The 21934-nt window shown below is 37.7% G+C and overlaps 1 protein-coding gene across 2 annotated transcripts in view; it reads right to left on the reverse strand.

Moving 5' to 3' along the window:
• Window positions 1–21934, reverse strand: part of LOC150084315 (fibronectin type-III domain-containing protein 3A-like) — a 441928-nt gene that overhangs the window by 76287 nt on the left and 343707 nt on the right. For both annotated transcript variants that reach the window (XM_090375975.1, XM_090375974.1), the window contains exons 17-18: window positions 15443–15555; window positions 4917–5022 (exon numbers count right to left, since the gene is read on the reverse strand). In XM_090375975.1, the coding sequence (XP_090232101.1) occupies window positions 4917–5022; window positions 15443–15555 (219 nt within the window). The remainder of the gene's footprint in view (window positions 1–4916; window positions 5023–15442; window positions 15556–21934) is intronic.

Here is a 21934-nt window from a genome sequence, read left to right on the forward strand (position 1 = left end):
TGAATATCTGTAATCCATGCAAAAAAAGTGGCATCTCTCTCTCTCTCTCAGCACTATTGTTTATTTATTAAACTTCATAAATTGTGCAAACAGCTCTTGAAAATTACAGCTACATAAGTGGTCCAAGCACTTGTGTGGGTACAGCTGGAAATATGTATATTTGATTACAGTTGTGAAAATTTTACCTTAGTTGTGTGGAATTAAATCTACATTTTTTTTTTTTTTTTTTGTTTTTTGCACATGAATTTGCTATTTATTGTAGAGGTTAACCGCAGAAGCAATATGCTTCAGCAGTTTCCTCTCATTTTCAATAGTACCTTTCAAATTTAAAAGACAAAAGAATATATATATATACACAGGATGTCTCAAAAAATGTATGCATACTTTGTTGGTTAATAAATTGTGTTTATTTGTGTTTATTTATTTAATGCTAACCTAATAATTTAGTTACATATTATATACAATGTAGAACACCCTTTCAAAATCCATAAATCAATAAATTTTCCCCCCAGTTAAAAGTTTGCTTAAAATGGAATACTAACAACTTATCATCATTTGAGCAACATAAATTTGTGCTGAAGTGGTATTGAAAATGTATCTGAAATCAAAAGACTTTTAAACCATGTAAGGTGGAAATGTTATATTCCAAGATTAGCATATACCTAAACAAAGATGACTCCAATCACCGAACTGAGTTTTGTGAGTGATTTCAGACAAAAGTTGCAGAAGACGTATAGTTTGTTTACAAGATTGTTTTGTCTGAAGCTACATTCAAGTTAAGTGGCACAATGAATCGCTACAACTGCATGTATTGGTTCCAATAATCTGCACATTCACATGGAACAGCATGTCAATTTACCAGGGATCACAGTATGGTGTGGTTTGTCATCCAAGGGTTTGGATGGATCTTTGACAGAACAGTTACTGGAGTTCTATACCTCAACATGCTTCAGACATCAATTGTGCCCACACCATGTCAGCTGGACGAGGATTTCCACATTTTTTTTTTTTTTTAGCTTTTCCAAACAAATGAATTGGATGAAGAGCCTTGAATACCCCCACCATGTTCACCTGACTTAACTCCACGACTTTTACCAGTGGGGTTACCTAAAAGATGAAGTATACACCAAGAAACCATTAACACTTGGAGAGTTAAGGCAGGTTATTGAATAAAAATCTGCAACGATCTCTAGAGAGACATTGATGGATGTTAGCAGTGCCTGGAAACCATTGGTGAACAGTTTAAACATCTGAGATGATGTGCCATATATCTAAATATTTGCTATATGCAATTTAAATTATTAGATTAGCATTAAATAAATAAACATGGAAATTATTCACCATCAAATTATGCATACATGTTTTTGAGACTGTGTTTGTGTGTGTGTAAAAATATGTTTAATAGCAAAAAGAGAGAAAGAAATTTTTTTTTTTTTCCCTTGCTTTGTTCGTCCTATATAAATTTTTCTTTTGTGGTTAGTTTATCATATTAGCGATATTTCACTTTTTTTTTTTGGCCTTGGTATGGTCAGGTGGTGCCGGTCTAAATTTCTTATTTATTGGCTTATAACTTTGGCTGTATTTGTCCCATACTTAATATTTTCTAAAACTTAGTGAAAGGATACATATTCCTTTCACTCTCCTTCCATTTCTACTTCTATCTTTATTATTTATTCCTTTGCTCATTTTCTACTTTTCCCCCATATTGTCCCCCCATCTCTGTGTGTGTGTGTGTGTGTGTGTGTGTGTGTGTGTGTGTGTGTGTGTGTGTGTGTGTGTGTGTGTGTGTGTGTGTGTGTGTGTGTGTGTGTTCCTAGAGAGAAAACACAATACTGTGCAAAACTTCAAAAGAACACTGTATCACAGTATCCAATCAGATTGATCAAACAAGATTGCCCTTTAACAAATCCATGGTGACTGCAGTATACCTGCGTTCCTGTCTAGATTTACAAATCTTCAATCCATAGGGATCTCACCTGAATCCAAAGATGCTCTAAAAATTATGGCTAAGAATTTGCTTATCTACTTTGCAGCCTCCTTTAATATAACTGGATAGATCCCATCTGCCCCAGGAGCCTTTTTTCATGTTTAGTTTCAACAATTTCTCTTCCACGTTCCTCTCAGCTATCACAAAATCATTTAAATCCCTGTTACAGTTTGATAAACTTCTGACATCCCTATCCCGAAAGAATTTCTCCTGTATGAATGCAGAGCCAAAATACTCATTCAGCAACCTAATTAGGATCATCAACAGCCAAGACTATCAATATCAAGTAGACCAATTTAATTCATCCTCCACTGCTTCTCCTCTTTTCATTTTTTTCCAGAGACTTTCATAATCTGACTAAGCATGCCTAAACTCCTTTACAACTTGATTGCAGACTAGTTTATATCTACCATAGGATTCTATATCACCTGATAATTTATATACATATCACACATTCTTCATTTCTGTCGCAAGTCTCATTAGTTCATTTCACATCCATTTAGGCCTTGAACAGTATTTCTCAGTTGGTATAAAAAGCCTAGTAAGTCCTATGATTTTTTTCTGAATGCTTCCGATTTAGAATTTGTTATATGAAACATCATCAGTTAGTCACACTGAATATATTTAAAAACTATCTGAGGCCATTGTAGTTACCCTTACAGAAGGCAAAGCTCTTAATGGTCCAAGTTATGCATTTTGCAGGCTGATAAACCCAGAATAAGTAGTGGGGCCCTTCCTGTGACTGGCTGACTACAGTGCCCTAACTAAAGAGGATTTTAAGAATTACCCAAATTTCTGATGGGATTCAAACCCACTGCAGTTTGTATATGAGAATAGCTGACTGTACTGGAAATACATGGTCTAATTTTGCAGTGCAGTTCAAGAAGCCTGATTTGGAAAAAGCCGTGAGTTAGGGTTGATTTGAAAGTGCCTGCAATTCTGCCCAGACACGATAGGAGAGAGTATATGATGAGAGCCTTGTCGATCAATTCAGCCCTGGAGAGATTGTGCAAGGCTCAAGGGGTAGAATTTTTCTCAGCCTGGTCTGTACTTGTTAACAGGAGAGACTGCTTCTACAGGGATGGGATACACTGAAATAGAAAGGGTGCAAGAATATTTGCTGATGCTATTGAGGCAGGTTAGGTGGGTCGGAAAACTGCTAGCTTTGGGGGGATATAAGAACTAATAGATTAACAGTAGCTGCTGGCAGAGGTAAAAGTGATTCTTGCACTACTTCTATTGAAATGCAATTGAGCAGCAGTCTGGAAAGCAAGGCAATGGGAATTTCCAGGACTGCTTAAACTATGGAAACCAATGCCACAGGCCCATTCTCCTTCAATACCTTGAATATTTGGAAGGGGGGAATTGAAACAGAATCCTGGGCTCAGTGCATTAAGTCTAAGCGAAACACTTTGAAGTGACCAGATGCAAACTAAGAAAGTTAGATGAATATTTACTTTTGTATAGCATCCTGTAGATATGCACAGACATATATATATATATATATATACAAAGGGTACTAGGAAAGTTTTGCAATACAGCTTTGTTTATTTAATTTTTTCAAAGTAATTTCCTCTACATTCAATACACCTCTCTATCCTCCGAAACCAATCTTTAAACCAGTTCTGCCAAGTTTCACTAGGGAGTAAAGCACACTCGTTGTCCCAAGCCCGTAGAAGGTCCTCATCACTGGAAAACCGCCTCCCTTTTAGCTTCATTTTCACATGCGGGAACAGTGCAAATTCGCAGGGAGCAAGGTCTGGACTGTAGGGAGGGTGCTCGAGAAGTTTCAGTCCTGTCGTGGTCAAATATTCGGTGCAGGCTTTGGTGCGGTGAGCTGGAGCATTATCGTGATGGAGGTACCAGGTGTCCATTCTTGACTTTGGCCGCAGGTTCTTCATAGATCCAATGACTTTAGGCAGGCATTGTTCAATATACCACTTAGCTGTGACTGTCTTCTGCGTGTCCAAAACGACACGTTCCACAATTCCACTCGATTTGAAAAATACAGCTATCATTTTCTTCTTTACAGATCGGGATTTTCTGACAATTATGGGTGTGTCATCATCATCAAAGACCCAAACTTTGTTTTGAGCCTTGGTCGGCAGATCGTAATAGTACAGCCAAGTCTCGTCACCTGTCACGATGTTGTTCACATACAGAGATTGTCCCTTATCAAACTTTTTTAACATCTCCCGGCACCAAGTCACACGTCGTGTCATCTGCTCTTCAGTCAGTTGATGCGGCACCCAGAGAGAACAAAGTTTCTTCACGTGCAAATGATCTTGCAGAATCGAACGAATTGCTGGTGCATTTAGGCCCAAAGTATCCTCTATCTGTTGGTAGGTCACTCGCCTGTTTTCGTCAAGCATTTTCCTCACAGCAGTAACGTTTTCCTCCGTAACTGACGTTCGTGGCCTTCCCGGCCTCTCAGAATCCTCCAGAGTGAAATTTCCCCTTTGGAATTCTCTATACCACCTGAATATCGTTGTACAATGTGGACAATCAACATCTAGTGCAAGAGTCATTTCTTCTAAGCACTGGTCTATGGTTAAACCACGAACGAAATTATACCGCAAAACTGTCCTTATCTCATTTCATGACCACGATGCCATCGCAAGCACTTTACACTCTCACTACTAATGAATAACTGAGCCCATCGACTTGGCACGGCGGCTACTATGCACATATGAACATGTCTCAACATGCAGCAACAAGCAGTTTCCTGTGATTCATTGTTGCATCATATTGCAAAACTTTCCTAGTACCCTTTGTGTGTATATATATATATATATATATATATATATATATATATATAGTATACTACAGTCAGGCTTATTACAACTGCTGTTAAGATAGTGATTAAATACTCAAATTGCCTTAGGGGTTCAACATCAATATATTCACATGTATATACATACAGACATACCCCACTTCAGATGCAGATAGAGTGCTTTTGGCTTTCCATGTAGTTGAGGAGGGGCACACTTTCCAGGACAGACAGCTGCTGTAGTAATACCACTCACTTCAGAATACTAAAGGCAGAAAAATATTTTAAAAACAATTGTTTAAACTATCTAGAATTACCTAAACAAAAATTATCTAAACTATGTAATTACAATAAATGCATTTTTAGATACATTCACATATATATGCATAAGTTCATATTATCTTCACACCATATCCATCCATCTGCACATAACAATAACTCCCAGTAGACAGATTTTCGCAAAATTTTATATTTAATTCTTTTAGAAAGTCAAGCCAGTCCAAATTTCATTAAAATCAACACACAGAAAACCAACAATTATTATTTCATTTTTCAATACAATTTGCATGAAAAAGAGAAATTCATAGAATTAAATGTAATTTCAATGCAGAATTGTTAGCATTAGAGTTCAAGCACTTCCATATACTGTTATGTAAGACTTATGAACATGGTTGTCACTTAAGAAGAGATGAGTATATATAGAGGGAGAGAGAGACAACAGACTTAAAAAACTTAAAACTACAGTTGTATTAAGTGCTCTATAAAGTTATAATCTTAGTAATCAATTGATAAGAAGATAATTATATTTACTTTTAATTTCTATTGACCACAGAAAAAAAGAAAACAAAAATTCAATTTATTTAAGATAAAAGTTTGAACACACCTGAAATATAATGCACTGTGTATACATTAAACAACTTGTTATTTAGTGTAAATACTGATTTGCTACACTGAAAATTGTATCTCCTACCCAGCTCTACCAATTTTTTGCACAGCTTGATCTTTTCAGCTCACCAAGTGACTGCATTTTAAACTTTCACTTTTCAAAACATTTTTTTTTTTTTTTTTTTGATAACTTGAAATCAATTTCATTCCACAACAAAATCAGTATTTCTGAAGAAAACAAGCAGTGGAAAGCCTAGTTCAGAGGATGAAAACCTGCTGAATCACAGAATAACACAAACGGCATCACAACAGATCCACATCCTTCCTAAAATGAGGCTTCCAGTCCTGTATGCCGTACTCGAGATGTAACTTAACCATTGCTTTACACAATGGGTTAACCAACTCCTTATCTCTGCCGGCAAAATTCCTGTATATCATTGACAAAACACCATGAGCTGTCAGGCAGCTGTCTACATAGCCCAGAGAATTTCGAACTTACTGCACAGTTCCTCCGCGTAGTTTTCATTCTCCACTGCCCTGAGTTTGGCACCACACAGTTAATCTGTGATTACTGCTTCCCATATGAAGTACCTTGCATTTGTCAATATCAAACTTCAATTGCCACTTCTCAGCCCACATGTCTAGTTTGTCAAGATTTTATTGCAGTAACAGACCCTGATTACTGTGATTAACTACCGTGCCAAACTTCATATCATCTCCAAAACTAAAATGTTAAGCCTGATATGCCTTCATCGATATCAATAATAAACACAGAAAACAACAATGGGTCTAGCACTGAACTTTGCAGAATTCCCATTGATAACTACAGTCTTCTACCACTCAACCATCCCATTATTCATCGTAGCAGCTCCTTTAATGCCACACTGCTCCAATTTGTAAAGCAGTCTTTATGTGCAACAGTATCAGAAGCTTTTCTGAAATCTACATATATATGATGTCAAAATTATTTTTTGTAACTAGTTCCTTTGTTAGTGTGTCATAATATTCCCTTAGATTGGCCAGACAAGGATGCACCTTAACAAATCCATGCTGTAATTGCAATATAGTTGCATTGCTGTCTAAATGATCCTTTCTTTTTAAAACCAGAGACTACAATATTTTCTCCAGAACAGAAGTTAAGCTAACAGGTCTGTAATTATTCATATCTTCCTTTGATTTTCTCTTTGTGAATTGGTATTTGCATATACTCATGTCATTGGGACCTCCTCGGAATCCAGGGATGCTCTCATAATCATGGCTAAAGGTTTGCTTACCTCTTTTGCTATCTCCTTTAATAGTATAACTGGATAGATTCGATTCACCAGAGATGCCTTCTTTACATTCAGCTCCAACAATTTCTCCTCCACTTTCATCTCAGTCAGCACAAAATCATTTCATTTCCTGCTAGAATTTAACTCACTTCTGGCATCCCAATCCCTAAAAATTCCTCTTGTGCAAATGTAAATGCAAAATACCCATTCAGTTTGTCTGCTACTTGAACAGGATCATCAACAGTTGATTCAACCTCTTCCTTCTACTACTTACACATAAGTAAAGTCTTTGCTGCATTTCTTATCATTCTTTACCAGAGACGTCATGCAATCTGCCTTAGGTTGCCTAACCTCCTTTGTTTGTTTGTTATTTGGTTTTTAGGAGCATTAGCAACTAAGGCCATATTGCTCCAGGATATGCGGTGGTCATTCCCTGACCTTTCCGCATCCTCCGTATTTGGTGGTGACGGGCTCGAACCCCGGTCTAATCAAGAAGCTTGTGCTACGCACTGCAGCTCCTTCCCACCTGGCTACGGAGGCACCGACCTCCTTTGTGACGCAACTGCTGAGTATATCTACTGTAGGAATCTGTATCACATGATAATTTATATGCACCTCATGCTTTTTTTTTTTCTTTTTTTTTTTTTGTGCCACGAGTCTCATCAGTTCATCTGACAGCCTTTTGAGTCTAAGTCTAAACATTAAACAGTATATCTTAGTTGGTATAAAAAGCCTAGTAGCCTCTATGATTATTTCCCTGAATGCTTTCCATTTAGAATTTTTGTCTGCAGCATCATCAGTCACACTGAATAGAGTTTAAAAACTGCCTGAGGCCATCATAGTCATCCTTACAGAAGGCAATGCTGTTCCCTTTACCCTTGACAATAGTTATATCTTTAAGTAAATTCTACATGAATATGCTGTGATCACTGCCACTTGGTGGTTCTTTTATCTGAAGATTTTTAATGCACAAAGAGTCATTTCTGATAAACAGATCAAGAGCAGATGGAGACCAACCACAATTCCAATCAATATCTGGAAAGTTGGGATCCCCATTATAAGACATTCTGATTTAGTGGCCCACTCTACATGTCTGTACAGGTGTTCATTATACCCATCACAGTCATTAAAGTCTATAACACACTTCTACCCTCATTTTTGTTGTCCCAGTTCTTACGTCACACCAAACTGACACTACATTGCACTGGCCACCTACGTCTACTGGATGCATTGCTTTAGATTTATGTACTTCTTAACTAAGAGCATAACACCACTTCCCCTCCCATTGTCACTGCCCCAAGGAGGCAAGGGATGGGCAATGTAGGGACCCACTAAGTGTACTGTGGCTAAATGGCCGGAGGAACAACAAACCAACACTAAAACTCACACTATCTCTGGGCTTTACAAAGTTTTTACTGCGACAGAGTATACAAACACGGATTTGGAGGGAGAGGCAGTGCTGCTTGATAATCAACACTACATGCTATGTCCTTTCTGTGAGCATTGTACTCCACATATTCAAATTATAATTTTCATATATCTGAGTGACATGTTGCCTCTGATATCCCCACAATGTCTGCATTTGATGGTTTGATCAGTACTTTAAATTCATCAAATTTATTTGCTATCCTCCTAGCATTAGTGTACATACAAGTATACCTAAAACTATTTTTACCATTAGCAATCCCAACACAGCCCATGTATTTGCTTGCTCCACAAGAACCCATCAGGTCTTTAAATCCCTGTCACCTTGCTCTCCTGGCTACTGCATGTTCTAATAGAAGCAGTGCATAAATCACCTCTGTCTGCAGCTACTACTAATCTATTAGTCTGTGTATCCTCCTCCAGGCTATCAGTTTTCTGACCCACCTAACACTGCCTTGACAACATCAGCAAATATTCTTGTATCCCTTTTATTTAAGGGTATTCCATCTAACAGATGTGAATAATGAAATAAAAGCCTGGTTTTCTGTTCAAAGTGAGGAGTTCTATTCAAAATTTCTGAAAGAGCTCTTGAATAGAACAGATGGGGAAATTTTGTAGCTCTAGAAGATAGCTAGATAGAGAAGGATGAAACTGCCAATCAAGTTTCAAATCTCTAACTCAAATCCACCAGATGTATTTTACAGCTTATCTAGTATACAAGACAAAATAAGAAATGTAATCTATTGTACAAAAAAAAAATTAAATCCTTGGACTTATTAATGCTTCAACTTCTAAGCAATATCACTGCCAGATCGCACTTAGTTTTGTATTTGAATATTCGGTACATATTCTCATGTGTAATTATAGTATGTATGGCGTTAATACCATATTATAGGGTAGATGAAATCTTTGTTGAAATATTCAATATATTTCTATTGAAATACATTGAAAGGACACTAAAACAGGACCACCTAACTAATATTGAGCCAGGCCTTTCATGGGTTTGCAGAACAACTTTTATATTATGGCATAGATGTTAAGGGGTGATTGAATATATTTGGAGATATGGGTATCTGTTATGCATCAAAGCAAATAAGGCTATGTGAATCAGTATACTGTGTCTATAACTGTTTATTCTTCAGTTTATTTGCTAGATGAAAAACCATGCAACTCTTAGCTGAGACAGAGTAACTCGGTCAGGTTCTGAAATAGGCCATAAAAATTTGTCACATTATTTATAGGAATATAAATAAATAGCCTGATTTGAACTCAGGCTTTCCACTGGATGGAAAAACCCAATGGGTGGTGGTGGTATTTACTTTTTTTTTTTTTTTTGATTTGGTAGTTGTTGGCGCATCGGCTTCTGTGGCCATATTGCACCTCCCAAGGTTTTTGCAGTACTTTGATCCAAGCCCGAGGCGGGAATCGAACCCGCGACCTTTGGGTTGCCGGGCAGGTACTTTACCCACTCGGCTAGCCCGGTCGGCCGTGGTATTTACTGTTGTTTTAAAGGTTTAATGGTATAAGGGGGGACCAAAATGACCATACTGAGAGTGTTCATAAGCTACTAAGAGAAACAAGTTCACCATCTTTTTTAGTCATCATTCATTTTTTGTAATTCTTATATTGTTTCTTCTTCCAATATATTTAGTATGTCTCAATCAGTGATATGACTACTTTCAAGTGTTTAGAGTGGCATGAGGGATGATTTATAGAAATTTCATAAAGGGATGAAAGTTTATCCTTTTATGTCAGTGTTTTATCATTAGCAGAGGCATATGATGCAAGAAAGCAAGCTTATACAGCATCAGCAAAAAAAAAAAAAAAACCTATCACTTTCACAATGACAGATGGAAGTTTGTTCCAGCAATCAACTACCTGCTGGGTAAAGGAAAATTTTCACACATCTATTCGACAGCTGCCTTTCCTCAAATTCAGTTTATGCCCCCTCAGGTTTGTAATCTGAGCAAGAGGAAGACTCCCAAAGCTTTGAGCTGAATCCATCTGCTAATCGTTTCGCAGGTGCCTAGTCTTCAGACGCTGAAATTTGTAGAACTTAAGACTTTCTTCATAAGAGCACCCCTTTGTTCCCCTCACCAGTCTCGTTCCCCTTCTCTGTACACGCTCAAGCAAATCTACATCCTTCCTAAAATGAGGCCTCCAGACCTGTACGCAGTACTCAAGGCGTGGCCTGACCATTGCCTTATACAGAGGGACAATCACCTCCTTTTCCCTGCTAGCAAAATTCCTGTATATCATTGAGAAAACCCCATGACCTGCCTGGCAGCCTGTCTGCATTGCTCAGAAAACTTCATATCTCACTGCACAATTACTTCCAGGTCTTTTTCATTTTCTACCACCTTAAGTGTAGTACCACACAGTTGGTACGTTTCTTTGGGGTTACTTCTACCAATATGCAGTACTTTGCATTTGTCAATGTTAAACTTCAGTTGCCACTTCTCAGCCTATCTGCCCAACTTTTCCAGATTCTGTTGCAGCAGCATAATGTCATTACTGTTATTAACAACCCTGCCAACCTTTGTATCATCTGCAAACTTTGACATTAAGCTTGATATACCTTCATAAAAATCATTGATAAATATACAAAAAAAACAATGGGCCCAACACCAAACACTAGGGTCACCACTAATAACATTAGTCCATGAAGAGTGGTAATCCATTGATTACCACTGTCTTCTTCCACTCAAACATCCTTTTAACCATTGTAGTGACTTACTCAATGCCATACTGTTCTAATTTGTACAGTAGTCTTCAATGCGCAACAGTATCAAAAGCTTTCCTGAAATTTATGAGCTGTCCTGATTGTACTCTTTTAAAAGGCTTTAGATGGACTAGCAGCACTTGCTAAAAATTTCTGAATAACAAATAGAGAGGGTTACTCATAGTTTGATCTGTCAAGGAATGAATTATGAGATATGGTGTATGATCTTGTTAATGCAGTTCTTTTTTCAGTCTTTTTTGGATTTGAAGCAGAGTAATCAGTTTTAGAGCCACATGTTGAGCCCATGGGCACCATTTGTGGAAAAGTTTGGATATCCATTTGGCTCCTTTTAGCTCTTGCAGTTGCCTCTTCCACCTAGGTTTCTGGCCCTGTCACAGGGAGACAGAAGTGGTGCTTAGTGTGACCAAACAGATATTAGTAACAGTTAGTGATATATAAAAATTAGCAATGGTTAGTAATATATAAAGAAAGTTTGCTTTCCTTTCCTGCTCTCTTCCATTATTTTTTTCAAAGAGCTACTCTCAATAATGAGATTTAATAAATGCTAAAACATAAAAGAATTAGTATAATTGTTCTGGAGAATGTAAGTTAAGGCACAGATATTGCTCAATAACAAACTGCTTGGCATTTGGAACCAATCAGTGTGTGAGAACAGTCATTATAACCATTGTTGACTGCCATCAATGTCAGAGAACAAAAAGTATGTGCATGGTTAGTAATTATGGTGTAATAGGTCTTAACCAGAACATCATTCTGGTCTGAAGAATGTATCCTACACTGTTTGATCTCTCTCTCTCTCTCTCTGTCTCTGTCTCTCTCTCTCTCTCTCTCTCTCTCTCTCTCTCTCTCTCTCTCTCTCTGTGTGTGTGTGTGTGTGTGTGGGGAATAGACTGCATCTTGTCATCACTACACAGAAGCACTATTCCAACGTGTTATATTAAAAGGAAACATTTGTCTGACCACCATACCTTCTTCCAGTGAGACACAGATATGCCTGTGATAGTAACAGAGGCATGTGATGCAAGAAAACAAGTGTGTGAGCTTATGTAGCATCAGCCAAAAAAAAAAAATAATAAATAAATAAAAAAATAAAATAGTTTCACACAACCATTCCCTCTAAAATTTGTCCAGTTCCTCCTTGAATTTATTTAAGCTATCAACTTCCACAACGACAGATGGAAATTTGTTCCAGCAATTACCCAACTGCTGGCTAAAGGCAAATTTCCGCACATCTATTCTACAACTGTCTTTCCTCAATTTGAATTTATGCCCTCTTACGTTCATAATCCAAGTGGAAGAATCCCATCAGAATTCAGTATGCTCAACCCATTCAAGGCCTTATATACCTCAATCAAATCACCTCACAGGTGCCTAGTCTCCATTGCAATTTGCAGAACTTATTAAGTTACTGCAAGAGGATCCCTTCATTCCCATCACCAATCTTATTGCCCTTCTCTGTACAACAAGGCCTCCAGATCTGTATGCAGTACTCAGGCGTGGCCTGACCATTGCCTTATACAAAGGGATAACACCTCCTTTTCCCTGCTAGCAAAATTCCTGTATATCATTGACAAAACCGATGACCTGCTCTTGCAGCCTGTCTGCGTTGCTCAGAAAACTTCATATCTGACTGCAACAATTACTTCCAGGTCTTTATCATTTTGTACCACCTTAAGTGTAGTACCACAAAGTTCGTATGTTCCTCTGGGGTTACTTCTACCCATATGCAGTAATTTGCATTTGTCACTGTTAAACTTCAGTTGCCACTTCTCAGCCCATATGCCAAATTTTCTATATCCTGTTGCAGTAGCACACTGTCATTACTGTCATTAACAACCCTGCCAACCTTTGTACCATCTGCAAACTTCGACACTAAGTCTGATATACCTTCATCAATATCACTGATAAATATACAAAACAACAGTGGGTCCAAAATCCCGTGGGACTCCACTAATAACATTAGTCCACAAAGAGCAGCATCCATTGATTATCACCCTCTGTCTTCTCCCACTCAACCACCCTTTTATCCGTTGTTGCAACTTACCCTTAATACCATTCTTCTCCAATTTGTACAGTAGTCTTCCATGCACAACAGTGCCAAAAGCTTTCCTGAAATCCAATTATATGATATCCAAAATTATTTTCTGCACCGAGTTCCTTTGTAACCACATCATAGTATCCAATCAAATTTGTCAGACAAGATTTTCCCTTAACAAACCAATGCTGTGTCTGAATTATTGCTGCAGACTTGTCTAGATGACCCTGCAATGCATCTTTAACCAGTGACACAATTATTTTTCCCAGAACAGAAGTTCAACTAACTGGTAATTACTTGTGTCACCCTTCGATCCCTCTTTGTGAATTGGGTATACATTTGAACATCTCCAGTACGTGGGGACTTCTCCTGAGTCCAAGGATGCTCTCATAATTATGGGTAAGGGTTTGCTCAGTTCCTTTGCCCCTTCCTTTAATATAACTGGATAAATCCCATCCACACCAGGTGCCTTTATTATGTTTAACTTCAACAATTTTTCCTCCACTTTGCTCTCAGTTATTACAAAATCATTAAATGCCCTGTTACAATTTGATAAACTTCTGGCATTTTCTTTCCTTATTAACTCCTCATGTGTGAATGTAGATGCAAAATACTCATTTAATCTTTCAGCAACCTGAGCAGGATCATGAACAGTCAAACCATCGATATCAAGTGGCCCAATCTGATTCCTCTCCTTCCTTTTAGAGTTTTATATATAAGTAAAGAAATCCTTGCTGTTTTTCTTAGCATCCTTTGCCAAAGATTTCTCTTAATATATCTTCACTTGCCTAATCTCCATTGTGACTTGATTACAGGCTTATATCTGCCATAGGCTTCTATGCCGCCTGATAATTTATATGCATCCCATGCATTTTTCTTCTCTACCACAGGTCTCATTAGTTCATTTCACAACCATTTAGGCCTAAACCTTGTCATTTGGTTTTTTTTTTAGGAGCATTAGCAACTAAGGCCATATTGCTCCGGGGATAATGCAGTGGTTATTCCCTGACCTTTCTGCATCCTCCGTATTTGGTGGTGACGGGCTCGAACCCCGGTCTAATCAAGAAGCGTATGCTACGCACTGCTGCTCCTGCCCACCTGGCTATGGAGGTGCCCTTAAACCTTGAACAATATTTCTTAACAGGTATGAAAATTCTAGTAGCTTCCATGATTAATTCCTTGAATGCTTCCCACTTAGAATTTGCTGTTGGTAACATCATCAGTTGGTCCCACAGTACAGAATTTAAAAACTGTCTGAGACCACTGTGGTCACCTTTACGGAAGCAAAGACCCTTTCCTTTACCCCTGATGGTGATTATATCTTTAAGTAAATCCCACATCAGTACACTGTGATCACTGCCACCTAGTGGTTCCTTTATCTGCAAATTCTTAATACACAAATGATCACTGCTGATAACTAGATCAAGAGTATTACCCTCTCTGGTTGCCTCTCGAATATGCTGCTGCAGAAAACAACAAAAAGTCTTGCTATTGTGCGAGTGACCAACTCACAAGTTCCAGTCAATATCTGGGAATTTAAAATCCCCCATAATAAGACAATCAGATTTACTAACCCACTCATTTCTCTGTACAATTGTTCTTTGTACTCATTCAAGTCATTAGGCCTATAACACACTTTTACTCTTTTTGCTTTCCTATGATAGGATAGAATTTCTCACATTGTATCCTGCAGTCAGTAACATCACCATGACCATCCAGTTGATCCCAATGGACCCTTCAGCCATCTCTCACCTTGTTCACCCATCACTGGTTTTTCAAAACAGGTTTCATGCTAGTTGGTTGACTTGCCCCTTGTCCATCATTCCTGGTACATATGCACATTGTACCAGGAATAGCCCACTAGATACAATATCTTGAAATGAACACACCTCCCCACCATGTACCCAAAATCATGACCCATTGAAAGTCCCTCATATTGCAACTTCATGTCAGCTGTAAACATGCATATGCATTGACTACTTTTACCTGCTGAGCTTTTATTCCCACAGTGTGGTCCACTTGCTCTTAGGGTATGTGATCCTATATCCAGTGTCCTTTCAGTGTATATCAAAAATATATGCATAGTATTAAAACAAAGCTTTAGCCAAAATTTCTGAAGACTAAATTGTATATAAAAAAAACTATGAAGAATGTCTTACAACATCTTACAATTAAACATGAACTCAGTTTTAAGAATGTTAAAGAACCAGGTAGACACAATACTTAAATCAAATAAGACGGCAAACTAACAAAAAGCTGTTTTTAATAGATCATTTCACTAATTTTTATCAGTTCATGATATAACCAAAGAGTTAAAATCACTCACAGGACTATGTCCAGCTGCACTAATATAGGCTACACGAACATGATAGGCAGTACCAGGTAGAAGATTTTCTAGAAAATATTCCGTTTCTGGACCGGTGTATACTGCTTCAAAGCCTACAATAAAAACAAAAATTATATTAAACTCTTCAGAAATTACAGATTCGTTAGAAATTATAAAATGATTTCACAACCTTGTTTAAGTATTTATTAGTTCTTTGTGTATCAAAATACCTAGTAAAAAACTATGAAAATAAGAAGAAATTAATAAAAAGAAATCACAATTTTTTTGAGCCTATACTCATACCAGCAATTAGTGATTTTATTTATTTTTTTATAAATCAAAATCACTTGTATAAACAACTAATTGTAAGATTCCTCTGGCTTTCTGTGTAAGGAATCACTAGTGTATAAAATTTATGTTAATAAAGAATCTTATTATTATTATTTTGTTCAAGCATTTTCTCCCCCTGGGAATCAGGAATATTTTTTTCAAAATTTACCTAGAATCCCAGAATTCACAATTTCCTAGTCCTTCCATTTTTATTCTTATTGTAAAATACACGAAAAATAGCACAGAAAGGATATTCTGATATCACAATAACTCATTTAATTCATCATAAGTTAACTGATGTTTCCCAATAACAGTTTAAAAGCATGATGTATATGTTGCTTAATGATGCCCCCTTTTAGGTAACAAAATTATTAGCATAGACAAAAATTCACTCAGTCAATGCTGCTGATGTTATTAGTGTGTTAAGCAGCAAACTGAAATTGTGTTCCAATTGTTCTTCTAATGAGACTGAATTATCAAGATCCACTGCATAATCATCTTGATCCTCTCATAGAGAAATACAAAATTTAGGGTCTTCATTTTTATCATTATTCTTTTAAAAGGTGACAATTCAAACATTTTCTTCCCAACCTCTTTTTGTAAATTTTTATGATTTAATTTTTAGAGGTCATTGTTCGAATTTTTCACGGTGTGCTCCCAATTACTTAAACATTTTATCAATGGCACAGATTTTTTTCACCTTCTTTTGTCTTGAAATTAAATTTCGGTATTTTACATAATTCATTACTTAATTTACAGTTAATTTCATTAAGTGTTTTAAATACACACTGAAGAGTTTCTTAACAAGTTTGATTCTCTACAACTTGTGCTTCAATCTTAAGTTGCACTGGCTGCAAAATTTAAAACAGCTCTTTCATAATTAAACAACCACATAAAATCAGAGGAGTTTATAACTAACCATTCGAAAATAATATTAACATTAATCTTATGCTGTGGTCAAAAGAATACACATCACGGTCAACTTAAATGCATGTATTTTTGTGCAAATTGTATTCAATTCATTTTCAAAATCTGATGTCAGTGTTGATATCAGAATATAATCAAGTTCTTCAATGTTCACAAAAGGCAAAATATTATCAGACACCAACAAATTCAGAGAAGACTCCATATGAATCATCATATTCAACATATCAAAATTCTCTTCTGTATTATATCAAATTTTGGTTATTGCAAAATGTATCTCATGGTTGTAACATAATTAGCAAACTGCTCCAGATAATCTTCCGGTCCTTGACATTACAGCTATATCTAGGGTTGCTAAAAAAATTTTTTTGTATATCTTGTTTCTATGTCTGTTTGCATTAAGGTTTAATAGCACAGGGGGGGCAGCTTTTTTTTTTTTTTTTTTTTTTTTTTTATATGAAAACCCCAAACATGAGGTGTATTACTTTTCAGGAAATAAGTATGAAGGAAGGTTGTTCCAGAAAACTGCAGTTGAATCAATAAACGAGGAAGATGAAAAGTTGGTTCTGTGAGTTTGAAGTTGGAAAGTAAAAGGATGTTGGCTGGTGGTGCCACATGTTCGGACTGTTTTGAAAGAGACAGCGGGAATTATAAAGCCAATTCAGAAGAACAATGCCTATGGAAGTACCTGCAGAAAAGGCATGCAGCAGAAACAGTACACCTATGAGACAGAGTGGAGAGAGACTGTTAGAGATGAGTCATTAATTAAACTAATTGCCCTCTTCTGAATGGAATCTAGAAGCCTGAGAAAGGTTTTCGGAGTACCGCTCCAGATGTGGGAATGATATTCTATGATAGGGTGGATTTGCAATTTGTACAGAGTGACAGCTGTTTGGAAGAAAAGTAATGATGAGATCAAAAGAGAAAATCCAGTTCTTTAGAAGCAGAGGAAGCAATATTTGTAATGTGCTTGTGCCTAGAGAGATTAGAAGTGAGGGTAATCCCCAAAAGAGATATATCATCTTGATTGGAAATCAGAGTGTCAATCAAAGATAAGCATAGGAGCAGATGAATCCTTTTTGTGAGATATAAGACAGGACTGAGCTTTAAGGACTGAAATCAACTAAGTTGTCTGCCCCACTGGAGAATTACCTCTAGATCAGCATATAAGGAACTGGTAGCAGATATTCGAGAAGTTGAAGCTGATTGAGCAGGGCAAGGTTTCTCGAACTGGAAAGTGGAATGCAATGTGCTATCATCAGCAAAACTATGGGTAGGTTTTCCAGTCAATGGAAGAAGGTCATTAATATACAAGACGAAAAGAGTGGGGGAAAGAACTGACCCTTGGGAGACACCAGCATTAGTGGAGAAGTTAGAAGACAGAGAGAAAACTGGATAACCAATTACAAAAAACAGTTGGCAAATCATAAGATGGAAGCTTCTTTACAAGACCTTTATGCCAAACACAATCAAAAGCCTTTGAGATGTCAAGAGCAACTGCTTGTGTTTCACCGAATGTTTCCATTGAATTTCTCCATAAATGGGTAACATAAGCTAGAATATCACCAGTGGATCGACATTGATGGAATCCATAGTGGTGATCATTGATCAGACGGAAGATTTCTAGATAGTTTTAAGAGTTGGCAGTTAATTGATTTCTCCATTACTTTAGAAAGAGTAGAAGTAATTGCAATGGGACGATAATTGGATGGGAGGGATCTGCCACCCTTTTTTTTTTTTTTTTCAGGAACTAGCTGGATACAAGCAAATTTTTAAGCAGAAGGAAAAACACCTTTGAAGTAAGAAAGTGAAAAAAGGCAGCAAAGAACAGGAGTAAGTTCAGGAGCTCAGGTTTTGAGAACAAGTGGAGAAATACCATCAGGACCTGGAGCTTTGTTAGCATCAAGATTCGTCAAAATCCTTCTGAGATCCTTTTGACAGAAGACCACAGGAGGCATTGAATGGAGTGTGCTGGAAATGGTGGGAGGTGTTTTACCAAGATCATTAATACACAAGTTGGAATAAAAATGAATGGGATGCTAGAAGGTCAGCTTTATCCTTGGCTGAAGTAACAGTGGAACCATCTGGTTTTGACAGAGGTGGGAGCAGAGATGGGCAAAAGTTGCGGCCAATAGTTTGGCAAGAGACCAGAATGCTCGGCTACCATTAGGGCAAGAAGCAAGTTTTTTACTCTTGGCCTGTTCAAAATCTAGTCTGGACTGATTAATAACTGCTTTACAATTGTTGTGTGCTTTGGTTTAGGTAGAATATGAAACTTAACATTTGGACACTGTTATGGACACTGCTCATCGTGGACTGATGTTATTAGTGGAGTCCCTCAGGGCTCAGTGTTGGGTCCATTATTGTTTTCTGTATTTATAAATGATATTGATGATGGTATATCGGGCTTAATGTCCAAGTTTGCAGACGATACAAAGGTTGGCAGGGTTGTCAAGGACACTACTGACACTATGCTGCTGCAACAGGATCTGGAAAGGTTGAGCAGATGGGCTGAGAGGTGGCAAATGAAGTTTAACATTGATAAATGTAAAGTACTACACATGGGAAACAGCAACCCCAGAGCAACGTATCAACTCTGTGGTACTACACTGACAGTGGTAGAGAATGAAAAGGACTTGGGGGTGGTTGTGCAGGCAGATATGAAGTTCTCTGAGCAGTGCAGACAGGCTGCAAGAGTAGCTCATGGAGTATTGTCAATGATATACAGGAATTTTTCCAGCAGGGATAAGGAGGTGATTATTCCAGCAGGGATAAGGAGGTGATTATTCCATTGTATAAGGCGATGGTCAGGCCACACCTAGAGTACTGTATACAGGTCTGGAGACCTCATTTCAAGAAGGATGTAGAGCTGCTGGAACGAGTACAGAGAAGGGCAACAAGATTAGTGAATGGAACAAAGGGGTGCTCTTACGAAGAAAGGCTTAAGTTTTGCAAATTACAGTGTCTGGAGACTAGGCACCAGCGAGGTGATCTGATAGAGGTGTATAAAGCCTTGAATGGTTTAAGCATGCTCAATGCTGATGGGATCCTTCCTCTGGCTCAGAAAAATCACCTGAGAGGGCATAAATTCAAATTGAGGAAAGACAGATGTAGGATAGACGTGCGGAAATTTGCCTTTAGCCAGCGGGTGGTTGGTTGGTGGAACAGACTTCCATCCCTTGTGGTGGAGGTTGATAGCCTAAATAAGTTTAAGGCTCAGCTGGACAGGTATTTTGAACGAACAGAGGGGTGAAGTGGAAGTGGGGTTTTTTTTTTTTTTTTTTTTTTTGGCTGATGCTGCATAAGCTTGCTTTCTTGCATCAAATGCCTCTACTAATGCTAATGCTAATTAAGAATTGGAAACAAGCCAATTACGATACACAACATTCTTCTCTTGAACAGCCTTAGCACATTTATTGGAAAACCAAGGTTTAGATAAAGGATGCGATTTTAAAATGGAATGTGAGATAAAGGATCCTATTCCTACAAAAACAATTTCACTGATACAATCTGAGCAAACATTGACATCAGAAGTTTTGAAACAGTAATCCGACCAAGGAAAAGAAGATAAGAAATCTTGCAGGTCATCCTATTTTGCATTCTTGTAATGCCGAAAAACACAAGGTTGGGAATAGCCATGAGATAGAGGCTCCATTGGAGAAGAGACAATCACCAAGTTATGATCTGAGGTGCCTAAAGGACCATTTCAACCATGTACTTAGAAGGGTTGTTTGTGGGAAAAAGATCAAGCGTGTTGGCTGTATGATTGGGGTTGTCTGGTATTCTTCTAGATAAATGAACAATCTGTGCTAGGTCATTAGTAATTGCAAAAGCCTCAGCATCTCAATCAGCTGGCTCTGTGTGACTAGAAAACTGAAGCCAGCAGGAGTTGGGAACATTAAAATCATCAAGGAAAATTACCTCACTGTTAGAAAAGTTGGACTGCAGAAAGTCAAACTGCAAAGAGAGGAAGTCAAAGAGTTCCAAGTGATTAGTGGAATTGGGAGAATGGTAGAGACAACAGATGAATTTGACAGAATGAGGTAAAGAGATTTCACGCCAGAGAAAAATCAAAAAGAGGAGATTCCGAATTACCAAGTCTCAGGGAAAATCAGAATGGACATATACACAAGTACCACCGTTGATTCAACTGCAACTCAGATGAGCAGCAGTTGAATCAACAGATAACTGAGATTCTGTCAGAAAAGGTAAATGGGGTTTGTGGAAATGGACATCAACTGATATTAGAACTAAGACCATGTATATTTGTGAAATGAACTAGGAAGTGTTTGGGAGGTTTAGATCTTTTCAAAGGTAAATTTGCTCTATTAGTTTGACAATTCATGGTGTATTCAATAATAAGAAAAGGTGGGGGGGGGGCATGCTGTATGAAGTAATGAAATTTTCGGATAGGACGTACACATGGTAAGAATATACTCAGATTCTTGACATAACGTGGCCTCGATAATGTCCCTCACATACACACTACTTGGACTCCCTTCAGTCACTATCTGGCAGAGTAGAGATAGCAAGATTATACACTAGTTGATCCGGAAGCCTCCTAGAGTTACCAATAGGTTCAGTCCAGTGTACTAACTAGTGGCAAGCCTGCAAATACTGTTTTAGAGCTGTATCCTCAAAATGTAAGGAAGTTTGGATCTCGCATGGTGCACATCATAACCTCAAAACACATCAATCATACTGCAAGATGGAAGAGATGGGGGAGGGTTGACCGGAACTGAGTTCTAGAGACTAAATATGGGTTCCACCACTTCGAGCCACCAATAAGCAAAGTGGTGGTATTGCACCGGTTGATGAGTCACCTACTACCTAGTATTGCCTGGTAACACGGGGGGGGGTGATCCACCTTGACCCTTGCTTATGTTGATTCACACCTCGGTGGTCACCAACAGTGCACTTGCGCATGGGCGTTATACCCAAGATTACTAAAAGCTCCACCATCGTGAAATTTGCCGAAATTGGGTCCACTTGACTTGAGTGTCACCCGAATATCAGTTCCTCAAGGACTATGCTTGTGGACAAATTGTAACTTTCACTGAGATTTTCAGGCACCAGTTATATGGCAGCACTACATGGCTGTACTAAAATGAGTTGTACAAGAGGACTGTTTTTTTTTTTTTTTTTTAAATTACAAAATAAATTTCTGATAGACTGACATTAAATACATTCTAATAGGATACGATCTAGTAAAAGTGGTGATTAACAAAATGCACAGAC

Source organism: Mastigoproctus giganteus, chromosome 6 (genome assembly GCF_048544385.1).
Source record: "Mastigoproctus giganteus isolate SK-2022 chromosome 6, ASM4854438v1, whole genome shotgun sequence".
Taxonomy (NCBI): domain Eukaryota; kingdom Metazoa; phylum Arthropoda; class Arachnida; order Uropygi; family Thelyphonidae; genus Mastigoproctus; species Mastigoproctus giganteus.